This window comes from Erpetoichthys calabaricus, chromosome 7 (genome assembly GCF_900747795.2).
Source record: "Erpetoichthys calabaricus chromosome 7, fErpCal1.3, whole genome shotgun sequence".
Classification (NCBI taxonomy): domain Eukaryota; kingdom Metazoa; phylum Chordata; class Cladistia; order Polypteriformes; family Polypteridae; genus Erpetoichthys; species Erpetoichthys calabaricus.
Window position 1 is genome coordinate 81,810,658 of NC_041400.2, and position 25,656 is coordinate 81,836,313.

At 40.5% G+C, this 25,656-nt stretch overlaps 1 protein-coding gene across 1 annotated transcript in view; it reads left to right on the forward strand.

Annotated features, from left to right (window-relative positions):
* LOC114654212 (protein unc-13 homolog B-like) overlaps positions 1-25,656 on the forward strand; it is an 837,814-nt gene that overhangs the window by 745,526 nt on the left and 66,632 nt on the right. The window contains 2 exon segments of the mRNA XM_051929449.1: positions 239-362; positions 1,797-1,853. Coding sequence (XP_051785409.1) covers positions 239-362; positions 1,797-1,853 — 181 coding nt within the window.

Below are 25,656 nucleotides of genomic sequence, written 5' to 3' on the forward strand. Positions count from 1 at the left end.
TACATTAGTTAAAAAAGTCTGTTTTACAGTAAATTCTGTATCTGTCACAAAACATTTATGTTAACTATTTTGTGTTTCTTATGTCCAAAAAAAAAAAAACTTTAATCCATTTGTGTTTTGTATTTGGAGTACGTTTTGCTTATGGTGCTATAGGATCAGTTAGAAGAGAATGTCGATAAAAATTTGATCCACTGATCTGCCATCTCGTAAACTGATTTTTCTGTTTTTATCCCAACAGTTTGATGTTGTTTGCAAAGGTGTGTGAGAAGACAGTGCTGAAGAGGGTGTTAAAAGATCTTTGGAGGATAGTAATAAACACTCTGGAAAAAACTATTGTCCTGCCTCCTTTCACAGATGTTTCGGTGAGCACCAGATCCTATTGTCTGTTGTATAAATTATTATTTGATAGCAAAACCGTCTCATTTAACAAGACCTAATTTTTTCATAAACTCACTGTGTTGTATGTCATGGCACTTGTGCAACACATACAGTATGGTTATGGTTTTATGCCAGAACTACCATAAGAAAGGGACAGTGCTTTACCAGGGGACATATCTCTAAAAGGCTTGAAGGATCTTTGTAAAATCTATATATTGCAAGGGCTCAAATCATGCATCTCAGCGAACCATTAATAGTGAAGTTTATTTTAAACAAAAAATCTCTCATGGACTTAGCAACATTTACATTAACTTGTCCACTGGATTTCTTACAGCTAGATGAGTGGCCTCGTTGCTTTCTATGTTACTGTGACAATTTTTCATGGACCCTTCACAGTGATTTTCATTTATAGGCATCCTCTATGTCTGACAGTGCTCATTTATTCAATTATCACCACTGGCCTAACTTTGGTTTTATATAATATTTTTCAATCTTTCATTACCTTGTTTCCTTTTAGAAGCAATAGCTCCCTAATTGGAATAAGTTCTTTTAAATTGCGGCGTTTTAAGTAACCAGAAACTATATAGATATAATGTAAAAGGCGATATCCCTCCCATAGTGATACGGCGGTACAAATCACATAAGAGGAAATAACTTAGCTTTCTTTAATGACGATTTACATGGCATAACAAACAAAAGGAAGCCATGACAACATTTTGTGTAAAGTTTGTCATTTTCGTCACTGCGCTGAAAGGATATTCAGGACGGATGACATAATCTTCCGTCCATCAGCTTCAAAGTGTTTGGCTGCGGTGCAAGCCTTTTATACTGGTTCCTCCACGTGCAGGCCTCCACGTTGGCAAATAGTCCATTTCCAAACAAGGAAAGAAGATCCCGTGCTCACTTCCAACAGAGAACAAAATAGTATACACCTGTCTTTAGGCTGACTACACATTCCTCAAGCTGTCTCCGTCCATCTTGTCTGATGCTTGGCTAAGCACTTCTGAATGCTGAAAGCCCCTTTTGGCCTGGCCTGTACATGTGAATGGATTTATAAAATAATTTCTTGTACAGAGCACAGTGACATTAAACTTACATTTGTATTACATACCTCTTCCTTGCTTTTTTCTTATTAATCAAAAACACAGTAGGTAACTTTATATTCTCATTGTGGTGAGTTGGTCTGTTTGCAAAAAGAACTAAAATCTGAAATGTTCTGCTTTGTGCTTCCTGTCAGTTGTTAACCTCTATCCTTTTTTTTTTTTACTATTTTTTTACTCCTTTATCTATTCCTGTATTATTCTGTCTCTTCTCACAATGTTATCTTCTTATTCCTGTTTTTTTTTCCTCTTCCAACCTTGCAATGTTTAACATTTCTGCTTCTCTTGACCTGTTCTATTAATATTCGCTTGGTGCAGGGAACACAGCTGATCTTCTCAGCAGCAAAGGAACTGGGACATCTCTCCAAATTGAAGGTATCTCTTCACATTGGCTTGGATGTGTTTTTGCTATGTTCCATGCATGCCTTGATTGCTTCTGTAGCTTGTAGTGCATGATTTTTAACCCCAAAAGAAGTATTCTTTGTTCTTGCTTCCAACATTGATGAGTTCTTTTTTATTAATGTAGTGCTTCTGTTACTGAATTTCAGCTCTTTAGCCAAGGACTGTCTGAAATATTTACAACTTCAATTTTGGGCATTATATAAGTGTGCATCCCATCCTGTTTGTGCTTACTGTAGCAGTGCTATAAAAGAGGCAGCAAAGTTTGGCAAAAGGTGTATTATCATATGTCAGTAGAAATGTTTTCTTTATGACCTTCACATTTTTCCATTTTTCTGATACTGATTGGCAGCTTTGATGGTTTCCTTGATTTGTGGATACAGACAAATTTTACATACTAGTTATGATTAAACATATTTTTGTATTTATTTATTGCATGTTATGCAGTAAGCACTTGGGTTTTTCTGTTCATAACCTTTTGTTGATACAGTGTAACATTGGTTTCAAAGAATTTATTGAAAAGCCAAGCAAAATGACACCTTTTATTGGCTAACTAAAAAGATTACAATATGCAAGCTTTCGAGGCAACTCAGGCCCCTTCTTCAGGCATCTTGCCTGAAGAAGGGGCCTGAGTTGCCTCGAAAGCTTGCATATTGTAATCTTTTTAGTTAGCCAATAAAGCCTGAAGAAGGGACCTGAGTTGCCTCGAAAGCTTGCATATTGTAATCTTTTTAGTTAGCCAATAAAAGGTGTCATTTTGCTTGGCTTTTCTCTACATTCATAATGGCTGACACGGTACAACACCCTAGTACTAAAGAATTTATTGCAATCTGTTGACATGTTAAATTATCTTCTGCATTACAAATCGCCTAAACTAAGAACCTTTACCTATTTTTAACCTGCATATCCAGTTTAGTGTTGCCAGGAACCATTGCCTATCCCAGGACACTAGGAACCAAACTTGGATGGAGCACTGGTCTGTCACTAGATACATTTTTACATATACCTACACTTAGTGGTATGGTGTTAATTTACCTAACTCACATGTCTTTGGAATATGGGAAAATAATTCACACACAGAAAATGTGTAAAATTTATAGAGCTAATGCCTAGGACTCTGCAGCTGTCAAGCAGGACCACTAACTACTGTTCCATCTAATATACAGTATGAACTTGCAGGTAACAATTTATCTCTAACAGATTAAAACCATAAATAATAATATTAAAGAAAAGGCGATTTCAAATAAAATAATACGGTTTATTCATAAAATAACTAAAAGTGTATACACCATAAAACTTGGACAACTCTCTCTTAAAAGATTAATGTAGCTACAGGATGTTACAATGCCAGAAGTTTTGTATTTGATACCTGTAAAAGAGGGATGTCAGGGACCTCTGGAAATGCGCTAATTCGCAGGGTTTAGCTAACAGAAAGCCAAGTGCAGGAGTCACGGTCAGATGACAGGTCATATGAGACTGTTGAATTCCAGTATTTTATATTTATTTAACGTAAAAAAACAACTGAAACAATAAACAAACAAACATGCAGAAGATAAACCAATATGGTGGAATGAAAAGTCTGTCGTGAACAGGCAACCACTTCCGGTTGAGGGCGTGACCTCATTAAACTGTCTTACACAGCCACCCCCAAATTTGTGCAACAAATTTGAAAACAGAAAGAAAGTTTAAACTATTCTCACAATCTTAGGCATTATTAGTTACATAAGTCAGGAAGCAGTATCAGTCTTGACCCTTTACATTTATAACAATGGCCATTCATCTGAAGACATGCTGTCCAAACTTAAGACTACATCAAAGGTTTAAGTGACTTTCCCAATTGTCCAGTTAAGTTCAGTCGTGGGATAACTCCATAGGTATACTTCACCAATATGCAGAATGAGGTCAGACAATAGCAGATGGGAAAACTGCTGATGACTGCATGCTGCTTGGATAGATTGATCCAGGGTATGGAAAGTGTTGATTTCTGACTGCAACTGTTCCTGTTGTAGTTCTGCATATTCCACCTTGTGATCTGCCTGGCTGGGAAAACTCTGGTTGTAACTGCTTCGGTACTGAATGGACTGTTTCAGTGCTTCTGTCTCATTGGCTGGAGGCATATGGGCATTCATTTTGAACATTGTCTGCATTGACTGGAATGGAACTAAAATGTGGACATTAATTCCACTACTATGGAATGTTTTGTTGGGAACAGCCTCAAACACTTTTGCCTGTGATGCAGTAGGAAGTGGTGAGGATGTTGGTGGCTGATCAAAGCTTAAGGATAACAATATCTGCATTGGGTCCAAAGCTTCAGTCTGTGGTTGTGGGTCGATTCTGTGAGTAGTCAGATATGAAGATAATGATGTGGACAATGTTCCAGGTATAGGAGAGACCTTAGGAACCTGAGTGGCTTCAATTTCTGCTTGAGTTGCAACTCTTACATTCCCAGAATCCATCAACTACTGGTTTTGATGGTTATAAATATTAGCTAGTTCTTGGTTCCTAGGAAGATGATGTTCAGTGCTTTATAGGTTAGGTAGTATTGCCTCTTTTATGGCTTTAAAATGGGTCTCATCATTCTTACGCAGTAATGGGGTTGCATAGCATTGCACTTCTTCACTACTCACTTTCATGGGTTTTGCTTGCAACAGCTCTACAGCTGGTATGTCCAATTTTGATCGAGTAGCATGTTTCTCATTCGTGTAGGGAAGTTTGTCCATCTGACACTGAAACTCAATATTACTCATAATCTCAGATACTGGTGCACTAATGGATGTCAACATGCATGATTGGTCATTTATCTGCAATTTCTGCAGACCTGTGGGACCTTGTAAAATCCAGCCTAAATTAGTATGTATGGCTAATGGTGTGCCCCGTGGTCCCTGTATCACTGGGTGGCTTGGCACAATCAGATGCAGAAAGTCTGAACCAATAAGAAGCAAGGGATGGACCTTATTGATTTCTGGCAATGGAAGGCCCTGTAGGTGGTGGTAACACTTCTGAAGCTGGGAAATTGGGAAGGAATACTCTGAGAACCCCAGACAGTTTACAGTGAATGCCTGTGTGATCTTGTATTTCTTATAGGGCTCTGCTATAGAAGAGATATCAAAAGTGACTGATGCGCCATTCACCTGTAAAAGGTCCTGTCTCACTGTTCTAAGAGTCAGTGTCTCTGCTCTGTGCTCCAACTTAAGACTCTGTACAGCTGAAGGCAAGATAATTGTTCTCTCTGAGCCATCGTCTAGTATAGCAAAGGCCTCAATGCATTGTCCAGCATTGTGAAGTAGCACTTTTGCAATCTTTACCATGACATTATGTAGTCTTGGTTGCTGATCAAAATATATCATTTCTGGCTCAACAATTGTCATCAGGACACTCTGCTTCGAGTTAGTAATTGTCTCATGCAGTATGGTGAAGCTCCTTGCAAGAGCTGCAGGGCTTCTTTAAATTGCAAACTTCAGGCTTATGTGAACATGCACATTTCCAACAGCGGTTATTGTCTTTAATCAATTTTAAAACCTGATCAGTGCTTAACTTCTTAAATTCTGCACAGCTATTAAGGTAATGCACTTTACAATCACAGTAGACAGACAGACAGACAGACAGACAGACAGACAGACAGACAGACAGAGACAGACAGACAGACAGAGACAGACAGACAGACAGACAGACAGACAGATAGACAGATAGATAGATAGATAGATAGATAGATAGATAGATAGATAGATAGATAGATAGATAGATAGATAGATAGATAGATAGATACTTTATTAATCCCAAGGGGAAATTCACATACTCCAGCAGCACCTTACTGATACAAAAAACAATATTAAATTAAAGATTGATAATAATGCAGGTAAAAACAGACAATAACTTTATATAATGTTAACGTTTACCCCCCCGGGTGGAATTGAAGAATTGCATAGTTTGGGGGAGGAACGATTTCCTCAGTCTGTCAGTGGAGCAGGACAGTGACAGCAGTCTGTCGCTGAAGCTGCTCCTCTGTCTACAGATGACACTGTTTAGTGGATGCAGATTTGATTTACCTTTTGTCTGTGTAGGGCATGTTGCTGTTTCAGCTGGTCTTGCTTCAGCACAGTAATGCACTGAGATGGGGTTTTCTTTCTTCTGGATGTAAGAGGGTGGTGTTCTTCTCTCTGACTTCATTCACCTTGGTAAAGAAGAACAGCTCGCTCTGAGATTCGTTTTGCTCGTGACTTGGTCTGTAACCAGATGGAGAGATCCTGCAGCGTATAAATTGTGTCAGCATTTCCGGTCAATATATCTTGTGTTATGTAGTATTCCACAAATCCATCTCAAAAACTAGGAGGTAGTTTGCAGAGAAGACGATCAACATGTGAGCCACATTTCAGTTCATATCCATTATTTCCTTCAAGCATTTTCAACATCCCAACAAGTGAGTGGACTGAGAGAGCACATTCATCAAATGCCTCAGCGTCTCCTATTTTAATAGACGGTGTATTCATCAGCACTCCAATTTCACTCTGGACAAGTTGACGAGGCTGTCCATACTTATTCTTTAAAGCTTTTAATGCTGTTGTGTATGGGTTTGAATCATTCATGCATGCTTTGGCTAATTTGTATGCACTTGGTAGTTTAAGCTGTCCAAGTAACACTTGATACTTATACTGTTCGGTAAGGTGTGCATGGTTATTAATAAGGCTGTCAAGTGCCATCATCAGAAGGGCAAAGTCACTTTCCTTACCACTATCAAAGTAAGGCAGGGTTGGCTTTGGAATACCATGTGATGAGGCAAATAATAAATCCATCATATTTGCTGCAGGAAAATACACAGATGCTGTACTTGGTGCTGTGTGCACTGGATGATGAAACAGTGAAGATGCTGTGTTCGGCTGCAAATCTGGCTGTTGACAATAAGGTCTCTTACTGTCTGAATTAGGTCTATTTAGTTTGACATCTGGGAAGTGAGCCGCCCCATAAGAGGGTGCATTTGGGTTCAAAGCTGATGTTGCTCCATCTGGAGGCTGCTGCTGCACCTTGTCACTTAAGGGCATATAGTAGTTTAAATCCTTACTGTCCTTAGGTGCAGTGTATGGCGTTCTGTGAATAACCTTTGCTGTAGTGGCAGTAGGAATCCGTGATGTGCGATCACCCTGCAGTTTTACACCGGCATCCTTTGAAGGAATATTAGGAGGTGCCACTTGTGCATTGGTAATTATTTCACTTGCATTGCAATGGTCAGATTCTGTTGGATAACATACTTCCACTTGAGAGTCCACATTTACTCCTAGAAAAACTTCAGTTGACTGACAAGCATGCAGAGATAAACGTTCTTCATCCTCGTTCTGTTTAAGAAAGGCTGATATCAAACAAGCCTCCTGCAAGTCCATTTCTGCTTGTCTAAGACACCGCTGTCTAGAGAGCCTTTGCATTAAGCTTTCTCTTTGGCGAAGAGCGTTGTGTGCTTGGTTATCAAGCTGGCTGCTACGGGGAACAGCCCGGACACAGACAGGCAGACATGATGTTTTCACCACACACACGTTTATTAATCCTCATATTTACAGTTGAAGTGCACATACCCAGTGCCGAAGCACCAATCACCCCTTTAAGTCCTGGCCACAACACAATGCCTTATTAGTCTCTGGTCCGCCTCCACTCCTCTCCACCAAGCTTCGTCCTCTTCCACCTGACTCTTGCCCATGACTGGAGGGAGGCGGCCCCTTTTATTCACCCCAGAAGGGCTCCAGCTGCGTCCTGAGGGCTTATAGCCACACCCCTGTGTGGCGGAAGCTCCCACGGTGAAACCGGAAGTCCACCGGGTGTCTCCAAGTCTCTTCCCCCCAGTACTTCCTGGTGTGGCGGAAGTACTGAGGGTCAACACTCCCAAGGCATTGGGGCGCCCCCTGGTGGTGGTCCCCACAGCAACCAGGGAGGACGCCCCCTCGTGTTCCAGAGGATCCACAAGCCCTCATCCGGTTCTCCTGGGCGTCCCGGCCGGGCATGAACGCCCGTCGGGCACCACACTGCATAACTCGTCAGCTAGCTCATCCTCCTCTATCTGCCGCTTAATCTCCTCCAGTTCAGCATGTTTCTTTTCTTCACTTACTATTGCTGATTGTGAGTCTCGAAGGGAAACGGAGACTCGACTTAAATCTGTACGTACACTGGATTTATTGCTGCCTTGATCTGATTTTACTGATCGGTTACTTTCACGGGAAGGTGCGCTAATGGCACTTCTCAGTTTGCTACATTCGCTTTGCTTAGAGCATGCGATACAGGGCGCGTTACCTCTGGAAGGACAATATCCAACATCATAGTCTGAAAGGTGCGCTGGATTTCTTGTCTCTCGCCGGCCTTTGCTGCGTACTGCGAGCTTACTGCGCGTGCTGACTGAGCCCATTGGCGGAAAGGCTACCACGGCGCTCGCAGACGGGTCGTTTACATTGTGTGAGCTTGGGTCAGAAGAAACGGTTTGGCTTGACGTGGGGATGTCAGCTCGGGTGTTCTCCTCTGCATCGTTGCTCAGTTTGACGAGGTTAAGCTCCTCCGTACACACTGCCTTGTCCATTTTGCTCTCGGTCGGTCTGTTTTGCTTTCCGGCTCAAAGGACCATGTAAAAAAGGGATGTCAGGGACCTCTGGAAATGCGCTAATTCGCAGGGTTTAGCTAACAGAAAGCCGAGTGCAGGAGTCACAGTCAGATGACTGACGATATGAGGCTGTTGAATTCCAGTATTTTATATTTATTTAACGTAAAAAAACAACTGAAACAATAAACAAACAAACATGCTGAAGATAAACCAATATGGCGGAATGAAAAGTCTGTCATGAACAGGCAACCACTTATGGTTGAATGCGTGACCTCATTAAACTTTCTTACAATACCAATACCGTGAAATTACTCAATACCTTTAAATACCACAGCAAAAATGGAAATCCCATTTAATGGCCTTTTATTAATGTACCTCCATTTATTGAAGTGAACAGTATTGTGTCTTTGTCTGTAGTAGAGTATAAAATATAAAACTACTAAGAGTAACAACAGCTTTAAAATACTGGTGAAGTGCAACCTCGGTTTGCGAGCATAATTCGTTCCGGAAACGTGCTCGTAGTCCAAAGCACTCGTATATCAAAGTGAATTTCCCCATAAGAAATAATGGAAACCCAGATGATTTGTTCCACAAACCAAAACTATTCATATAAAAATGATTAATACAAAATATAAAGTAAAAAAACATAAAACAAATTAACCTGCACTTCTCCTTTGAAAAGAATCATAATAATGATAATAATAATACATTTTATTTATATAGTGCCTTTCCCATGCTCAAGGCACTTACAGAATATAATAAAGAACGGCAGGGTATACAGTATATAGCATTGTACAAACCAGATAAATAAATAAAGAAGATTAAGACAGTGAATTCTGAAAAAAAGAAAAGAAACAGACAACATAATTGATGGTCTAGCACACACACACAGGTTACATTAGCATCTTGACAGAGAAGTAAACTGAGAGAAGGGTAATAAAGTCAAGTAGAGCTAAAAGCCTTCCTGAACAGATGAGTTTTGAGTTGTTTTTTAAAAGAATTCATGGAGTCAGCTGACCTGATTAATTTTAGTAGGTCATTCCAGAGTCTGGGCACTATACAGCTGAAGGCCCTGTCACCCATGGAGTGTAGATTAGTGAGGGGCACAACAAGATTGCCAGAATCAGAGGACCTTAGTGGGCGGGCAGTAGGGATGGGAATTGATAAGATTTTCACGATTCCGATTCCATTTTCGATTCTGTTTAACAATTCGATTCTTTATCGATTCTCCTATCGATTCTTATTTTTAAAAAAGGAGAACACACAGGTCGATTAACTTAGAACTTTGTTTTATATCTTATCTTTGAACAAGATAGAAATTTAGGAGTTGCATGACCTTACAAACCCAACAGTGAGATCTTAAGAGATCCACAGCCTACGGCTCCTCGATGGGGTGCCATGGGGTCCCCAGAAAAAAATGTGTAAATGTAAAATAATAATAAAATAAATATTCTTCTGTAGCAATAACAAAGTATAACATAAATTATTCTGTGGCAATTACACAAGAATGTCCAGTAACATTTACACTCTCCTTTTTAAAAGTATATATGAGCTGAGCACTCAAAAATAAAACTACATCAGCCAGCAACAAATACAATCAACTCAAGTCCAATGGAACTGTGCACAGTGCAATTCTGCAACCATCAACTATTTTGACAGCTACATCCATGTTGGCCACATTATCAACAGTGGCTGCCACAACCTTGTCTTTGATACCATACTCCTCCAAGATCTCATCAGTCTCCTCTGCTACAGCTGTCCCTGTCTGTGCCTGGTACACTGGTTTGGTTTTGAGGACTTTTTCTTGAGCCTGGCCATTCCTGACATAATGCAGCGTTACTGTGAGATAACGATCTTGACTAAAACTTGCCCATCCATCTGCAGTGACGGCTGCCTTCAACACATGTTTCAGCTCAGAAATGGAAACGGATGAAACATCTGGTAAGAGGAGAACACGCAAATTTGACATTCCCTGACTTAGCCTACAATTAAACACATTCACTTACCGAAAATCGGGGGCATCTACTGTGGCAAATGGGTGCAAGCCTTTTACCACAAACTTAGTCACTGCTCGGTGACATTCGTCTATCCTGGCCTGTGTCATTTTACTTTTCCCCGCCTCTGTGAAAGGAGAAGCTACCGGTAGACTGCAGCGAGAACTGCCAGCATCTGAGACAGCCAGGCTCTGTCTGTCTCTCTCATCATGGTCATCTAAATGCAATGCACAATAATAGCAGGTTTTGCAATAAGGCAAATCGCGCTAACATAATATTCAATGTTAGTTGATTAGTTACCTGCCGTATTAACGGGAGAGGACCTGCAAACGTTACCGCTGCTGCTGGGTTGAGATTCACTAGTCCGGAGCGGATCAAAAACACAACATTCATTTAAGGTTATCGCGTGTTTTGTGTGCAAATGCTTTTGCATATTCATAGTGTTTCCTCCCTTTGATTAAATATCTACTTTGCAAGTATTGCAAGTTGCCCTGTTGTCATCCTTTCTCGTAAAGTATAACCAAACTTTTGAGCATTTGTGCCGCTTAGGCACCATGTTTCCTGCTGGGTAAATGATGCTACGCAACGCGGTGACGTCATTCGAGGCGACAGGAATCGATAGGGGAATCGTTTGCAAAAATGGCAAGCAATTCCAAGGAATTGAAACAGTGGGAACCGGTTCTCAACAAGAACCGGTTTTCGATGCCCATCCCTAGCGGGCAGGCACATAGTGATGGAGAAGGTCACTGATGTAGTTTGGCGCAAGGTTATTTAAGGCTTTGTAAGTTATTAGTAGGATTTTATATTCGATTCTGTAAGACACAGGGAGCCAGTGGAGACGGAGCAGGATGGGTGTGATGTGCTCGCTGCTGCTGGTTCGAGTAAGGACTCTTGCAGCTGAGTTTTGAATAAGCTGGAACTTTGATATAAGATTAGAAGGGACACCTGCCAGTAGGGAATTACAATAATCGATGCGGGATGTGATAAAAGCATGGACAAGTTTCTCAGCGTTAGAAAAGGAGAGGAAGGAGCGAACACGGGATATGTTACGGAGGTGAAAGTAAGAAAGTTTCTTAATGTGATTTATGTGGGCGGAATAAGTGAGGGAGTAATCAAAAATGACACCAAGATTTTTTACAGCAGAGGCAGGTCTGATGAGATCACCGCCAAGATAGACTGGGAAGGAGCTCATTTTATTAAGTTGCATTTTAGTCCCAATTTGCAGGAGATCAGTTTTATTCCAATTTAATTTTAAAGAGTTCTGCTCCATCCAGGTTTTAATTTCACTAAGGCAGGTTGTGAGCTGAGAAAGCTCTGATGAAGTTCCACTTTTAACATTGAAATAGAGTTGAGTATCATCTGCATAAAAATGATAACCTAGTCCATAGCTACGGATAATATGGCCAAGGGGAAGCATGTAAATACAGAAAAACAGAGGACCGAGGACAGAGCCTTGAGGGACTCCTTGTGTGACTGGCGCTGAGCTGGATCTGCTCTTGCCAAGACTAACAAACTCTTGCCTATCAGTCAGATAGGACTTGAACCACTGGAGGGCAGTGCCAGAGATACCCAGCATGTTCTCCATTCTGGACAGTAGGATGTCATGTCTGACAGTGTCAAATGCTGCACTGAGGTCTAACAGAATTAATATGCTGGTTTGTCCAGGGTCTGCTGCCATAAGCAAATCATTGGTTACTCGTAGCAGAGCAGTTTCACAGCTGTGCTGCGCCCTGAAACCAGACTGAAAGGGTTCCATCAAATTATTAGAGGTTAGGTAATTGGTGAGTTGGGAAGCTACAACACGCTCAAGAACTTTTGACAGGAAAGGCAAGTGGGAAATAGGCCGGAAATTGTTAAGATTGTCAGCATCAAGACCAGACTTTTTTAACATTGGGGTTACAGAAGCAATTTTAAAAGTGAGCGGCACAGAGCCAGTGTCAAGGGATGAGTTTATTATTGTTGTAACAGTCGGGATTATGGCATGAAGGCATGATTTAAGTAGTGTGGTGGGGATGGGGTCCAGTACACAAGTAGTCGGCCTCATCTTACAATGCAGGTTATTAACAGACGCAGATGTGACTGGTGAGAACTTAGAGAAGGAGCTGAATGGAGTGGGAAAACAGGGAGAGATATAAACAGATGATGTATTTATGTTAGTTGAATTATTTAGATCATTAATTTTGTTACAGAAAAAGTGGAGGAATTCCTCACAGACTTCAGTAGAAGAGGTAGTTGGGCCAGATGCGGGTTCGAGTAGTTTATTAACTACAGAGAACAGAACCCTTGGGTTATCGTGGCGACTTTCTATTATTCTGCCGTAATGGGTGTTCTTGGTAGAAGTTAGTGCTTCTCTGTAAGCTCTTTGGTGGTCAGAGAAAGCCTGATGTGCACGGTGAGGCCAGTCTTACGTGACATTCTCTCAAGGCGTCGGCCAGCTGCTTTCATAGATCGCAATTCTGAGTTATACCAAGGAGCTGAACGTTTAAAGGAAACCTCCTTTGGTTTCAGGGCGCAGCACAGCTGTGAAACTGCTCTGCTACGAGTAACCAATGATTTGCTTATGGCAGCAGACTCTGGACAAACCAGCATATTAATTCTGTTAGACCTCAGTGCAGCATTTGACACTGTCAGACATGACATCCTACTGTCCAGAATGGAGAACATGCTGGGTATCTCTGGCACTGCCCTCCAGTGGTTCAAGTCCTATCTGACTGATAGGCAAGAGTTTGTTAGTCTTGGCAAGAGCAGATCCAGCTCAGCGCCAGTCACACAAGGAGTCCCTCAAGGCTCTGTCCTCAGTCCTCTGTTTTTCTGTATTTACATGGTTCCCCTTGGCCATATTATCCGTAACTATGGACTAGGTTATCGTTTTTATGCAGATGATACTCAACTCTATTTCAATGTTAAAAGTGGAACTTCATCAGAGCTTTCTCAGCTCACAACCTGCCTTAGTGCAATTAAAATGCTGAATGAAGGGCTGAGTTATAGTGGTCAACAAGACTATCTAGTGTTGGTGGAATAGGTGAAGTCAGTAAAAGATCAGAAATGGATCCAGAAAGGATAGAGGGACAGATATTTTTAAGGTTTCTGTAAGAAATTTGTCGTTTACAGGTAAGAGGAGGGAAAGGCAGTGAAACAGTGAAAAATACTGCTTTATGGTCAGAGAGTCCCAAATCAGTGCTGTAAATGTTGGCAACAGATAGTCCAGAAGTGCAGATCAGATCCAATATATGACCGCCAGAGTGGGTTGGAAAATCAACATGTTGTGTCAAGTCAAAGCAGTCCAGTAAGGATAGGAATTCATTCCTCAGTTTAGATGTGGGGATGTCAATATGGATGTTGAAATCACCAAGAAGGATAATTATCTGAGAGTAAAAGCTTAGGTGGGTCAAAAGTTCAATCAGATTGGATAAGAAAGGATGCATTGTATTACCAATACCAATCCAGAAGCTTCAGTTTGTATTAATAACATTTGCTCAGACTACTTTAAACTAGAACGTGGTACCAGACAAGGATGTCCCTTGTCGCCACTGTTGTTTGCAATCGCTATTGAACCACTGGCGGTTCACTGCCGAAATTCTTATAAGATAAAGGGGATTGTCAGAGAAGGACTGGAACAGAAAATTTCTCTACATGCAGATGATATGGTCTTATATATATCAGACCCAGAAAACACTGTCCCTGCTGTTTTAACAGCACTAACAGAATTTCAAAAGATATCTGGTCTTAGAATTAATCTGAATAAAAGTATACTCTTTCCAATGAATTCACAAGCATATAATATTAGATTAGACACCCTACCTTTTACCATAGCAGATCAGTTTAAATACCATGGGGTAAATATCACAAGTAAACAGAAAGCTCTTTATCAACAAAATTTTGGCGTCTGTATGGAAAAAATTAAGCAAGACTTGCATAGATGGTCAACCCTTCATCTCACTCTAGCCGGAAGAATTAACATTGTTAAGATGAATATCCTTCCTAAACTTCTCTTTTTATTTCAAAACATTCCAATATATATCAATAAATCGTTTTTTAAACAGTTAGATTCAACAATGACCTCATTCATTTGGAACTCAAAACACCCACGTATCCGTAAGAGCGACCCTACAAAGACCTCAGGCAGAAGGTGGCATGGCTTTACCTAATTTTCAGTTTTATTACTGGGCAGCAAACATACAAGCCATAAAAACCTGGACACAAATAAATGAACATACACAGGCTTGGTCCGCAATAGAAGTAAAATCCTGTAGTACTTCTTTATATTCCCTGCTCTGCTCTCCAATAAATGAAAGTTATCGCAAATATACTAATAACCCAATTGTGCTTTACTCACTCAGAATATGGAACCAAATTAGAAAGCATTTTAAGATGGAAAATCTTTTATCAGTGGCACCTCTGCAAGAGAACCACCTCTTTCAACCTTCGCAAGTATATCCAGTTTTTAATACCTGGAAAAGTTTTGGGATTAAAATGCTCAGAGATCTTTATATAGACAACATATTTACATCTTTTAAACAATTACGTTCAAAATTCAACCTCCCAGCTACACATTTCTTTACTATCTTCAAATTAGAAATTTTGTTAAACAGAAATTGCCCGATTTCCCCACCTTGCACCCTCCACAATGCTGGAAAAAATACTGCTCAATTTCGAGGAAATAAACACTATTTCCGCAATATATAAAATCTTATTAGAGTCCCTACCTTTCAAAGATCCAAGAGGACATTGGGAAGAAGATCTCTTAATCAATATATCAGAAAAGGAGTGGAAGGTAGCAAAGCAGAGAATTCACTCGAGTTCTATATGCGCAAAGCATAGAATTATTCAACTAAAAATTATATATCGAGACCATCTGTCTCGCTTAAAACTGTCCAAAGTGTTTCCAGGGCAGGATCCAACCTGCGAACGCTGCAACCAAGCTCCTGCCTCACTGGGTCACATGTTCTGGGCCTGCACCAAACTAACATCATTTTGGACAAAAATTTTTAAGTGCCTCTCAAACAGCCTTGGGGTCACAATCCCACCTAACCCATTAACAGCTGTGTTCGGTGTTCTTCCAGATGGACTTGAATTGGAGAAGGACAAGCAAACGGTGATTGCATTCACTACACTTTTGGCACGCAGACTTATTTTGTTAAATTGGAAGAATCCTAATTCTCCTCTTATAAGTCAGTGGGAAAGCAATGTTTTATATTATTTGAAATTGGAAAAAATCAAATTCTCAGTTAGAGGATCTGTACAAAATTTTTTCAAAACCTGGCAGGATTTAATCAATATTATTTTAGAATAAGAGAAATACATATTACCGCATTTAACTCCCTTCTCCATCTCTTATTTACATATATATTTACTTCTCCCTTTCTTTTGTTTAATGTTGCCTTATTAAAAAGCCTTAAGCAATTTTCCTTTAGCTAAGCTCCCCTTCTTAGGGGTGGGGTTTGATTTGTCTTCAAATTTGTTGGGTTATAAATTGATCTGTTTGTATGGAATGATTACAATGAAAACTAATAAAAAAAAAAAAAAAAAATGTTAGTAAAGAGTAGTATTTAATGAATTTGTCAAATTAATCCATGTTTCAAATGTCAGAAACTCGTGGTGCTTTAATTTTCCAAATCTGTCCCTTACATGAATCCTTTTATTTTAGAACTCCCGTAAAACAACCTTTGTTTAGATATTTTCAAGGTTTCTTGTGTGAGTAATTGTGAATTTCCCCTTGGGATTAATATATTGTCTATCTATCTATCTATCTATCTATCTATCTATCTATCTATCTATCTATCTATCTATCTATCTATCTATCTGTCTGTCTGTCTGTCTGTCTGTCTGTCTGTCTGTCTGTCTGTCTGTCTGTCTATCTAATCAGACTGTTATTTCTTATGCCTTTGTACAAATTCAGAACTTGAAAATTACTTTGACTACTCTTAACTTTATTCAATAAATTGAGATAGCATTACATTCTTCAATGTACTATTGTCGTGGTTTGAAATTTTGTATACAAGTTGATAAGTATTTTGTATGTCATTGAAACACTAAATAAATTTTATTTGGTATTAACATGTGATCAAAAGTGCAGATAAACCAAATAGCCACATCGTTTGAATCTTATGTTGATGTTTTCTCGCTGAAGCTGTTGTTTGCTCTGGTAGTTCTCCCACATCTCACTGTCTTATATGCAGAATTGTGGATGCATGTAAGTCACATCCCACCACAACCCTGAACAGTATACAACAGTTAGAAATTAGAAAGATACTTGGACTGGTACACATCTGTAGAAGGGCTTATTACAATTGTAGAATGAATGCAAAGCCTCCATTAATTTATCGGGTCTCTGCAGGACACTATTTAAAAGTGATTAATCTTGTTATCATTTAAAAGCGATTAATCTCGTTATCATTTCATCTCCCCATAATGTTAGATGATTACACCTTATTTGATTGGTGACATTATTTTGCTTTCAAAGCTTGCAGAAGTCTGTTTCTGAATTCATTTCATATCAAATATGATTCTTCACTTGCTGACACATCCATGCATGAAAAACAAAAGTATTACCAGACCTGACTTATGCTGTTTTTCATTTCAACATGTGTCAATGCAGTGCTGTATCTTCCACACTGTGAGCTATTTTTATAAGAGGTTTTACTCAGGTTTTACCATGTAGTACTGTGCCTTCTAGAGTGATTTTTTTACTTGAAGACACGTGCAAGTGCAGATGTGGCTTTCTTAGTACTACCAATACAGTAAAAAAGCTGGTACCATTATATTTTCAGAACTTTATACCAAATTAGTACCGATATTGGTTCTTGAGAATCTAAAGTATTGCCAAGGATTGTGTCATAAATGGAGACACTAAGTTCAGTAGGAAAGACTTGTGTAATAATTAAATAATATACATTTTACATTAAGTAGTATCACAGTTGACTTTAAAATTAAAAAAAATGGTGGGTTATTTTTCAGCAGTGGCCAGCCACAGTTTTAACTCATTTTATTCTTATAAAGTACAACTAGGTTTCCTAAGATGTTATTGCCTTTGAATATTGAAATAATAAAAAGCAGATAGAGTTGAATGAAGTATTTTCTTGCTATGTTACATCAACTTGATTTGATACTAAACCTGAAGCTTTGATTTGCTTAAAGTATATAAATTATGACCCGTATAATTTAGGATGAGGTACTGTGTTTTGCAAAGCTGTCCTTTGTTCACTGTCCTTATTAAGCCCCTCATTTCCCATACCACACAACCAGCCAGACATATATATTTATCTGAGTAACAAGTACCTTAGTCTTAAAGGCTGATGATATGTTGCTTCACATAACTGATCCTTAAAACTAGAATCCTTAACCTTTTGATTCAGAAGCAGTCATTCATACCTCTATACCAGCCATGCAGTTTAGAGTAGGGCTTTGGTTTTTACATATTAACAGCAACATGTACATTGAATGATTTCTTTTTCTTTGGTTATATTCTTGAATAAAGGTGCACTTGTTTCATTATACCTTTTGTGAAACTGTTTATTTGATATTTTTACTTCAGTCTTCACACATTATACACTTCACGTCAGCATTTTTCCAATTGTTACTATAACATGAAAAAGGTTTTTGTTTTAGTTATGTGTTCAACATTTCTTGCCTCGCATTTCCTGTCATGCTACATTTACCCAGATCGTTGTAGACACAGAACACACATGAAATGTATGTATTCCAAATAACGTTATATTATTACCCTGTACAATTCCAGGCACTTCACACCCAGATAAATACACTTGAGTTCTGAGAATTCACTTCAGCTGTGTCAGTAGGGGATGAGATAGCAGGTTACTTGCTGCTTGTGCTGATTGACGCATTTGCAAAACAAAGACGTTGATGAACAGGTGTAAAGGAATTTAAGGTGGCCCGGCATTACTAGTTTTTTCATAGGCTTCAAGGATTCTAGTGTTAATCATCTTTCAAAATGTACTGCAAGCACTGAATGCATTTATCTCCATTCTTTTCACAAGAGCAGCGCTGTGGGAGCGTGAGCATGACTGAAAGAACAAAACTGAAAAAAAAATGCACATGTGCTGTACATGGCATGCACAGGGTCCACTGAGAAAAGACGAGTATTCATGGCTCACCTTGCACAGTAACTTCGTCGTCGCTTCTTACAAGAAAAGGAGATGGATAAAGAAAAGAGGATGCAACATCAACAAGCTTCTGTTCCAAGACCTCCGCTTCCCCCAGGAAAGAAAGTTCAGTGTCAGGTGCTGCTTCAGTGTAATAGGAACCACAGCATAGAGAGGTGTGTACACTGCAAAAGGTATACATGTTGTAAATGTAGGAAGGACGGTCTTTGGGTGTTTGGGAACTGTTAACATTTGAATTTGATGATTGTATATAGCGCAGAACTGACCTCTCTGTACTATTATGTCCTCTGCATCTCCTGAAGCACAAAAGAAACACAGTAAATTTGGCAAGCAGCCAGGATCAAACCAGCAACCTCTTGATTATGAGTCAGCAGCTCTTACTGTCACACCATACAGAAGGTATCATATCAACAGCCTACCAGGCTACTTGCTGTTTGTGTTGATCGATGCATTTACAACACAAAAAGATGCTGATGGAGATGTACAAAGGTATTTAAGGTGGGCTGGGATCATGAGTTTTTTCGTAGGCTTTAGGAATTCTAGTGTTAAACTAGCTTCCCTGCCAAAATTTTGTTCTCCCTAAACATCCTACTATTCCTTACATACTGTACGTGGGGAACTTCCAATGTCCTTATCACCGCAACAATTTCCTGCGGACAACAGCTTTTGTTTTGCAAATGTGTGAATTAGTACCACTCAACTTGCACTCAGCCATCCCCCATTCAGCGCAGTATAGTAAAAGTCAGAATGTGACATCAGAGTCTCTGTTTACTATCTACATGTGACAGAAAGCTGCTTTGCAGATCTTATAGAATCGATGTGCGTGCTTCGATGTTTGATGAATGGTTTGATGTGATGAAGCAAAATGCCGACATTCAGATGCATTCGTGGAGCTTTTATATTCAAGCGTCACATTTTCCCGATCGTAATGGCACGATACATTTTAAAAGTCTCACATACCATCTTTTGTGCCGTCTTTTTTTTATAGCAACTTCACAACAGCAACATAATGTACAGAGCTGTATTTGAGCCACAGAGAAAAAAATAAGGACATGTTGCAAACGTGTATTTTGTGATTAAAGTGGAAATTTCGTCTTTAATCTCGAAATGTCCACTTTAACCTCGTAGTTTACTTTATCATTAAAGCAGACCGTCGTAAATGTCATCCCAGTTTTTAATCGCTATGAGTTTTAAAGCAGCAAGCAGCAATAGATCACCACACAAACACATTAAATGTATGATATTCCAACTCTCGGCAAATTTAGAATCTTTAGATTTATACTTGTTATCACTTTCATGATGAAATGCATTAAAGTATGTATGTTACATTTTACAGATAAATTGTTAATTTCATTTAAATAATGAATACTGTTAATAATTACACACATGGGTGACACGGTGGCGGAGGGGTAGCACTGCTGTCTCGCAGGGAGTCACGTTGCTGGTATTTCCTGCTTGGTTTCCACATTGTGCTCCGGTTTCCTTCCAAAGGCAAGGTGTCATCGTAATTTAATGGGTGTTCCAGGCAACTCACAACACAGAGAAGCCGAACCTGTTCTCACCGTGATAATATCTCGCACTGCCACCTGCTGGATTCCTTCAGATGTACATAAAGTACGGCGCAAGTATAAACAGTAAAACGCTTGTGTAGCAGGAGCGTCAGCTGCAGTATGCGTTGCGTCGCATGAAGTATTAACCCGGCCTTACACATGCACACACACAAGCCCTCATTTGTTTACAATCTGAAATTAGAACTTTACACAATAGGTAGCAATAATTCTGGTTTGGGAGTTGTAATATAGCGTGATGCCCATACTGCACTCCACCAGGACATTTATAGTTAAGAATAGTACAGAGTACAGAGGTCCAGTGATATATGCAATTGTCAAATTCAAATGTTAACAGTTTCCATACACCCAAGGATCCTCCTTCCCACATTGACGACACACACACACAATTTATTTTTGTATAGCCCAAAATCACACAAGAAGTGCCGCAATGGGCTTTAACAGGCCCTGCCTCGTGACAACACCCCAGCCTTGACTCTCTAAGAAGACAAGGAAAAACTCCCAAAAAAACCTAGTAGGGAAAAATGGAAGAAACCTTGGGAAAGGCAGTTCAAAGAGGGACCCCTTTCCAGGTAGGTTGGGCGTGCAGTGGGTGTCAAAAGAAGGGGATTAATACAATACAATACAATACAATACACAGAACAGAACAAATCCTCAATACAGTATAAAAATAAAAATTTTAGAAGTATGGAGCAGAATTTAACAGTAGATGATATCACATAGGGTGGCACGGTGGCGCAGTGGTAGCGCTGCTGCCTCACAGTTAGGAGACCCGGGTTCGCTTCCCGGGACCTCCCTGCATGGAGTTTGCATGTTCTCCCCGTGTCTGCGTGGGTTTCCTCCGCGCGCTCCGGTTTCCTCCCATAGTCCAAAGACATGCAGGTTAGGTGGATTGGCGATTCTGAATTGGCCTTAGTGTGTGCTTGGTGTGTGGGTGTGTTTGTGTGTGTCCTGCAGTGGGTTGGCACCCTGCCCAGGATTGGTTCCTGCCTTGTGCCCTGTGTTGGCTGGGATTGGCTCCAGCAGACCCCCGTGACCCTGTGTTCGGATTCAGCGGGTTGGAAAATGGATGGATGGATGATATCACATAAGAAGATTTGGATATATTTAGAGTCCTGGAGACCTCATCCATCAAGCTGCCTCCCCCATTTGGCCATTCCATGGCTGAAACAGCGCTGGGCCTGCCAATCCGATGAAAGGACCCCTCCTTCCCACGATTCCTGCGATCCTCCATCAGGGATGATTTTACCTTTGGCAGGCAAAACAACTTGACAGGTGGGCCATGGCACCAAGTGCCACATTTGAGTACCGAGAAGAGAAACAGAATAGATGAGGGTTAGTATCCAATTATAACTATCATGTTACTTATGTTTTAGTGCTAATGACTAACAACAGAGATGCAGTCTTTACAGTTAATCAGCAGCTCTAGTCAGGATATGCTAAACTGAAGTAGTGAGTCTTCAACTGGGATTTAAAAGCTGAGACCGAAGGGACATCTCTTATAGTGGCAGGCAGACTATTCCACAGTTTAGGGGCCCTGTAACTAAAAGCTCGACCTCCCACTATTATTTTATTAAAATCCTTGGAATCATAAGCAGACCGGCATCTTGAGATCTTAATGTGCGCTCTGGTTTGTAAGTCATGATAATTTCCGACAAGTAAGTCGGACCTTGACCATTTAATGCTTTATATGTTAAAAGGAGGATTTTGAAATCTGCCCTAAACTTAACCGGGAGCCAGTGTAAGGATTTAAGAACTGGAGTTATGTGTTCGTATTTTCTTGTTCTTGTAATAATTCTTGCAGCCGCATTTTGGATTAACTGGAGGCTATATAAAGAACAGTTTGAACATCCAGTGAACACCGCATTACAGTAGTCAATGCTACTAGAGATAAATGCATGAATTATTTTCTCAGAAACCTGTTTATTTAGAAAGCGCCTTAATTTCCTAACATTTTTAAGATGGAATGATTTGGACAACTTTGTAATATGCATTTTAAATGACATGCTAGAGTCAAAGATAACTCCTAGATTGCGGGCTGATTCAGTATAATTAATGGGGATTCCAACTGAGTTAAATGATGACAAAATATTGTTGTGATCAGCGTCATTCCCTCCAACAATTAACATCTCTTTTTTATCTGTGTTTAAAGACAAGTAGTTCTCATTCATCCACTCCTTTAATTCACTAACACAACTAATTTTTTTTTAATTAATTTTTATTGTAATCATTCCATACAAATAGATCAATTTATAACCAAACAAAATTGAAGACAAATCAAACCCCACCCCTGAGAAGGAGAGCTTAGCTAAAGGAGAATTGCTTAGGGCTTTTTAATAAGACAACAATAAGCAAAAGAAAGGGAGAAATAAATACTGTATATTTGTAAATAAGAGATGGAGAAGGGAATTAAATGCGGTAATAGTTATTTCTCTTATTCTAAAATAATATTGATCAGATCCTGCCAGGTTTTGAAAAAATTTTGTACAGATCCTCTAACTGAGCATTAGATTTTTTCCAGTTTCATATAATATAAAACATCGGTTTCCCACTGACTTATCGGAGGAGAGTTAGGATTCTTCCAATTTAACAGAATAAGTCTGCGTGCCAAGGGTGTAGTGAATGCAATCACCGTTTGCTTGTCGTTTTCCACTTAAAGTCTGTCTGGAAGAACACTGAACACAGCTGTTAGTGGGTTAGGAAGGATTGTGACCCCAAGGCTGTCTGAAAGGCACTTAAAAATTTTGGTCCAAAATGATGTTAATTTGGTGCAGGCCCAGAACATGTGACCCAGTGAGGCAGGAGCTTGGTTGCAGCGTTCGCAGGTTGGATCCTGCCCTGGAAACATTTTGGACAGTTTTAAGTGAGACAGATGAGCTCGATACATAATTTTTAGTTGAATAATTCTATGCTTTGCGCATATGGAGCTCGAGTGAATTCTCTGCTTTGATATCTTCCACTCCTTTTATGATATATTGATTAAGAGATCTTCTTCCCAATGTCCTCTTGGATCTTTGAAAGGTAGGGACTCTAATAGAATTTTATATAATGCAGAAATGGTGTTTAATTCCTCGAAATTGAGCAGTATTTTTTCCAGCATTGTGGAGGGTGCGAGGTGGGGGAAATCGAGCAATTTCTGTTTAACAAAATTTCTAATTTGAAGATAGTGAAAGAAATGTGTAGCTGGGAGGTTGAATTTTGAACGTAATTGTTCAAAAGATGTAAATATGTTGTCTATATAAAGATCTCTGAGCATTTTAATCCCAAAACTTTTCCAGGTATTAAAAACTGGATATGTTTGCGAGGGTTGAAAGAGGTGGTTTTCTTGCAGAGGTGCCACGGATAAAAGATTTTCCATCTTAAAATGCTTTCTAATTTGGTTCCATATTCTAATTGAGTAAAGCACAATTGGGTTATTAGTATATTTGCGATAACTTGCATTTATTGGAGAGCAGAGCAGGGAGTATAAAGAAGTACTACAGGATTTTACTTCCATTGCGGACCAAGCCTGTGTATGTTCATTTATTTGTGTCCAGGTTTTTATGGCTTGTATGTTTGCTGCCCAGTAATAAAACTGAAAAGTAGGTAAAGCCATTCCACCTTCTGCCTGAGGTCTTCGTAGGGTTGCTCTTAATAACACAACTAATTAAAGACAACATTGGAGAAACTTCATTTGATTTAAATGAAAGGTATAACTGGGTGTCATCTGCATGCGAGTGAAAATTAACATTATGTTTCCTAATGAGAGATCCCAGTGGAAGCATGTAAAGTGAAAACAATAAAGGTCCCAGTACTGAGCCCTGTGGGACACCATATTGAACTTCTGTGTATAATGGTGGAGTACTGTCAGCACATTTCTGTACACATTGGAATCGATTTGATAAATAAGAACTAAACCAAGCGAGCACGGTGCCTGTAAGCCCAACATCATTTTCTAGCCTGTGCAGTAAAATAGAATGGTCAATGATGTCAAATGCTGCACTTAAGTCCAATAACATAATTACAGTGGAGTTTCCTTCATCAGAGGATATCAGAATGTCATTTACAACCCTTGTTAATGCCGTTTCTGTACTATGACCAGTGTGGAAACCAGATTGGAATTTCTCAAATAAATTGTAATGCATGTGACTGAAGCTGACTGGCGAATACTTTTTCTAGTATTTTTAGAGAGAAACGGTAAATTTGAAATACAATTATTTAGTATGTGTGGGTCTAGGTCTGACTTTTTAAGTAATGGTTTAATGACTGACACTTTTAGTGCATCAGCTACTGTTCCATGCAACAATGAACTATTAATAATTAATGTTTAGAATAGGCGCTGCAAGAACGTCCATTGCAATTTTTACTAGTTTTGTTGGCACTTGATCTAGGGAACAAGTAGTGGGCTTCATTTTAGAAATTAAAGTTAAGACTTCCTGCTCAGTTACAGGATTAAAATTATTAAAGTGCTGAATGCAATGTGAGACAGGCTCTGCTAAGTGTGGCGACTGGCTCGGACACAGACAGGCAGACACGTTCATGTCACCCAACACACGTTTATTTACAAGTTATTTACAAGTCCTTAGTGCACAAACCCAGTGCCGAAGCACCAATCACCCTTTCACAAGTCCTGGCCACAACACAATGCCTTTTCTCTTCCTGGTCCGCCTCCACTCCTCTCCAACACGCTTCGTCTTCTTCCTCCCGACTCTCGCCCTGACTGGAGGGAGGCGGCCCCTTTTATGTGCCCCGGATGGGCTCCAGGTGCATCGTTAGGGCCTCCGTAGCCACACCCCTGTGTGGCGGAAGCTCCCAAGGTGAAGCCGGAAGTCCACCGGGTGCCCTCAAGTCTCTTCCCCCCAGTACTTCCCGGTGTGGCGGAAGTACTGAGGGCCAACACTCCCAAGGCATTGGGGCGCCCCCTGGCGGTGACCACAGGCCCCTACAGGGCTGAGCTTCCAAGCTCCGTACCCGTGGTCCCCCAAAGCCACCAGGGAGGACGCCCCCTCGTGTCCTGGAGGAGGCACAAGCCCTCCTCCACTCCTCCTAGGCGTCCCGGCCGGGCATGGATGCCCGCCTGGCACCACACTGCCCCATCGCCAGCGAAGACCCGTTGGTCCGAGCGACACACCCTGTTAGGGCGGCTCAACCCCAAAGTGGGTCCTACTCTTCGTCCAGGGTCCAATCCGGCACCCTGGAACTCTCTTCTTCGGCACCCCCTCCGAGATCTCCTCGCCCCGCTGTTTAGTGCCGCTCGTGCCTTCTCAGCCTCCGCTGGTTGAGAGGCTGCCCCATCGCCAGCGAAATGTCATCCGGTCAGACGGTCCACCTGATGAGGGTCGGCCTGCCTGTTCGGAACCTTTTCCGCGGGTTGCGTGTCCCTCTAGCTGACGGGACTGCCTGCTTTTCTCTCCCTTCCACTGGCTCAGGGGAGTGGCCCTTCACAGGACGTGCGCACCCAGCAGCACATCCTTTCCTGTTGGAGGAATCGGCACTCAGCCCTCGATCCCTCCTTTCCCTCTTGGACGCCCTGACGGTTTGAGT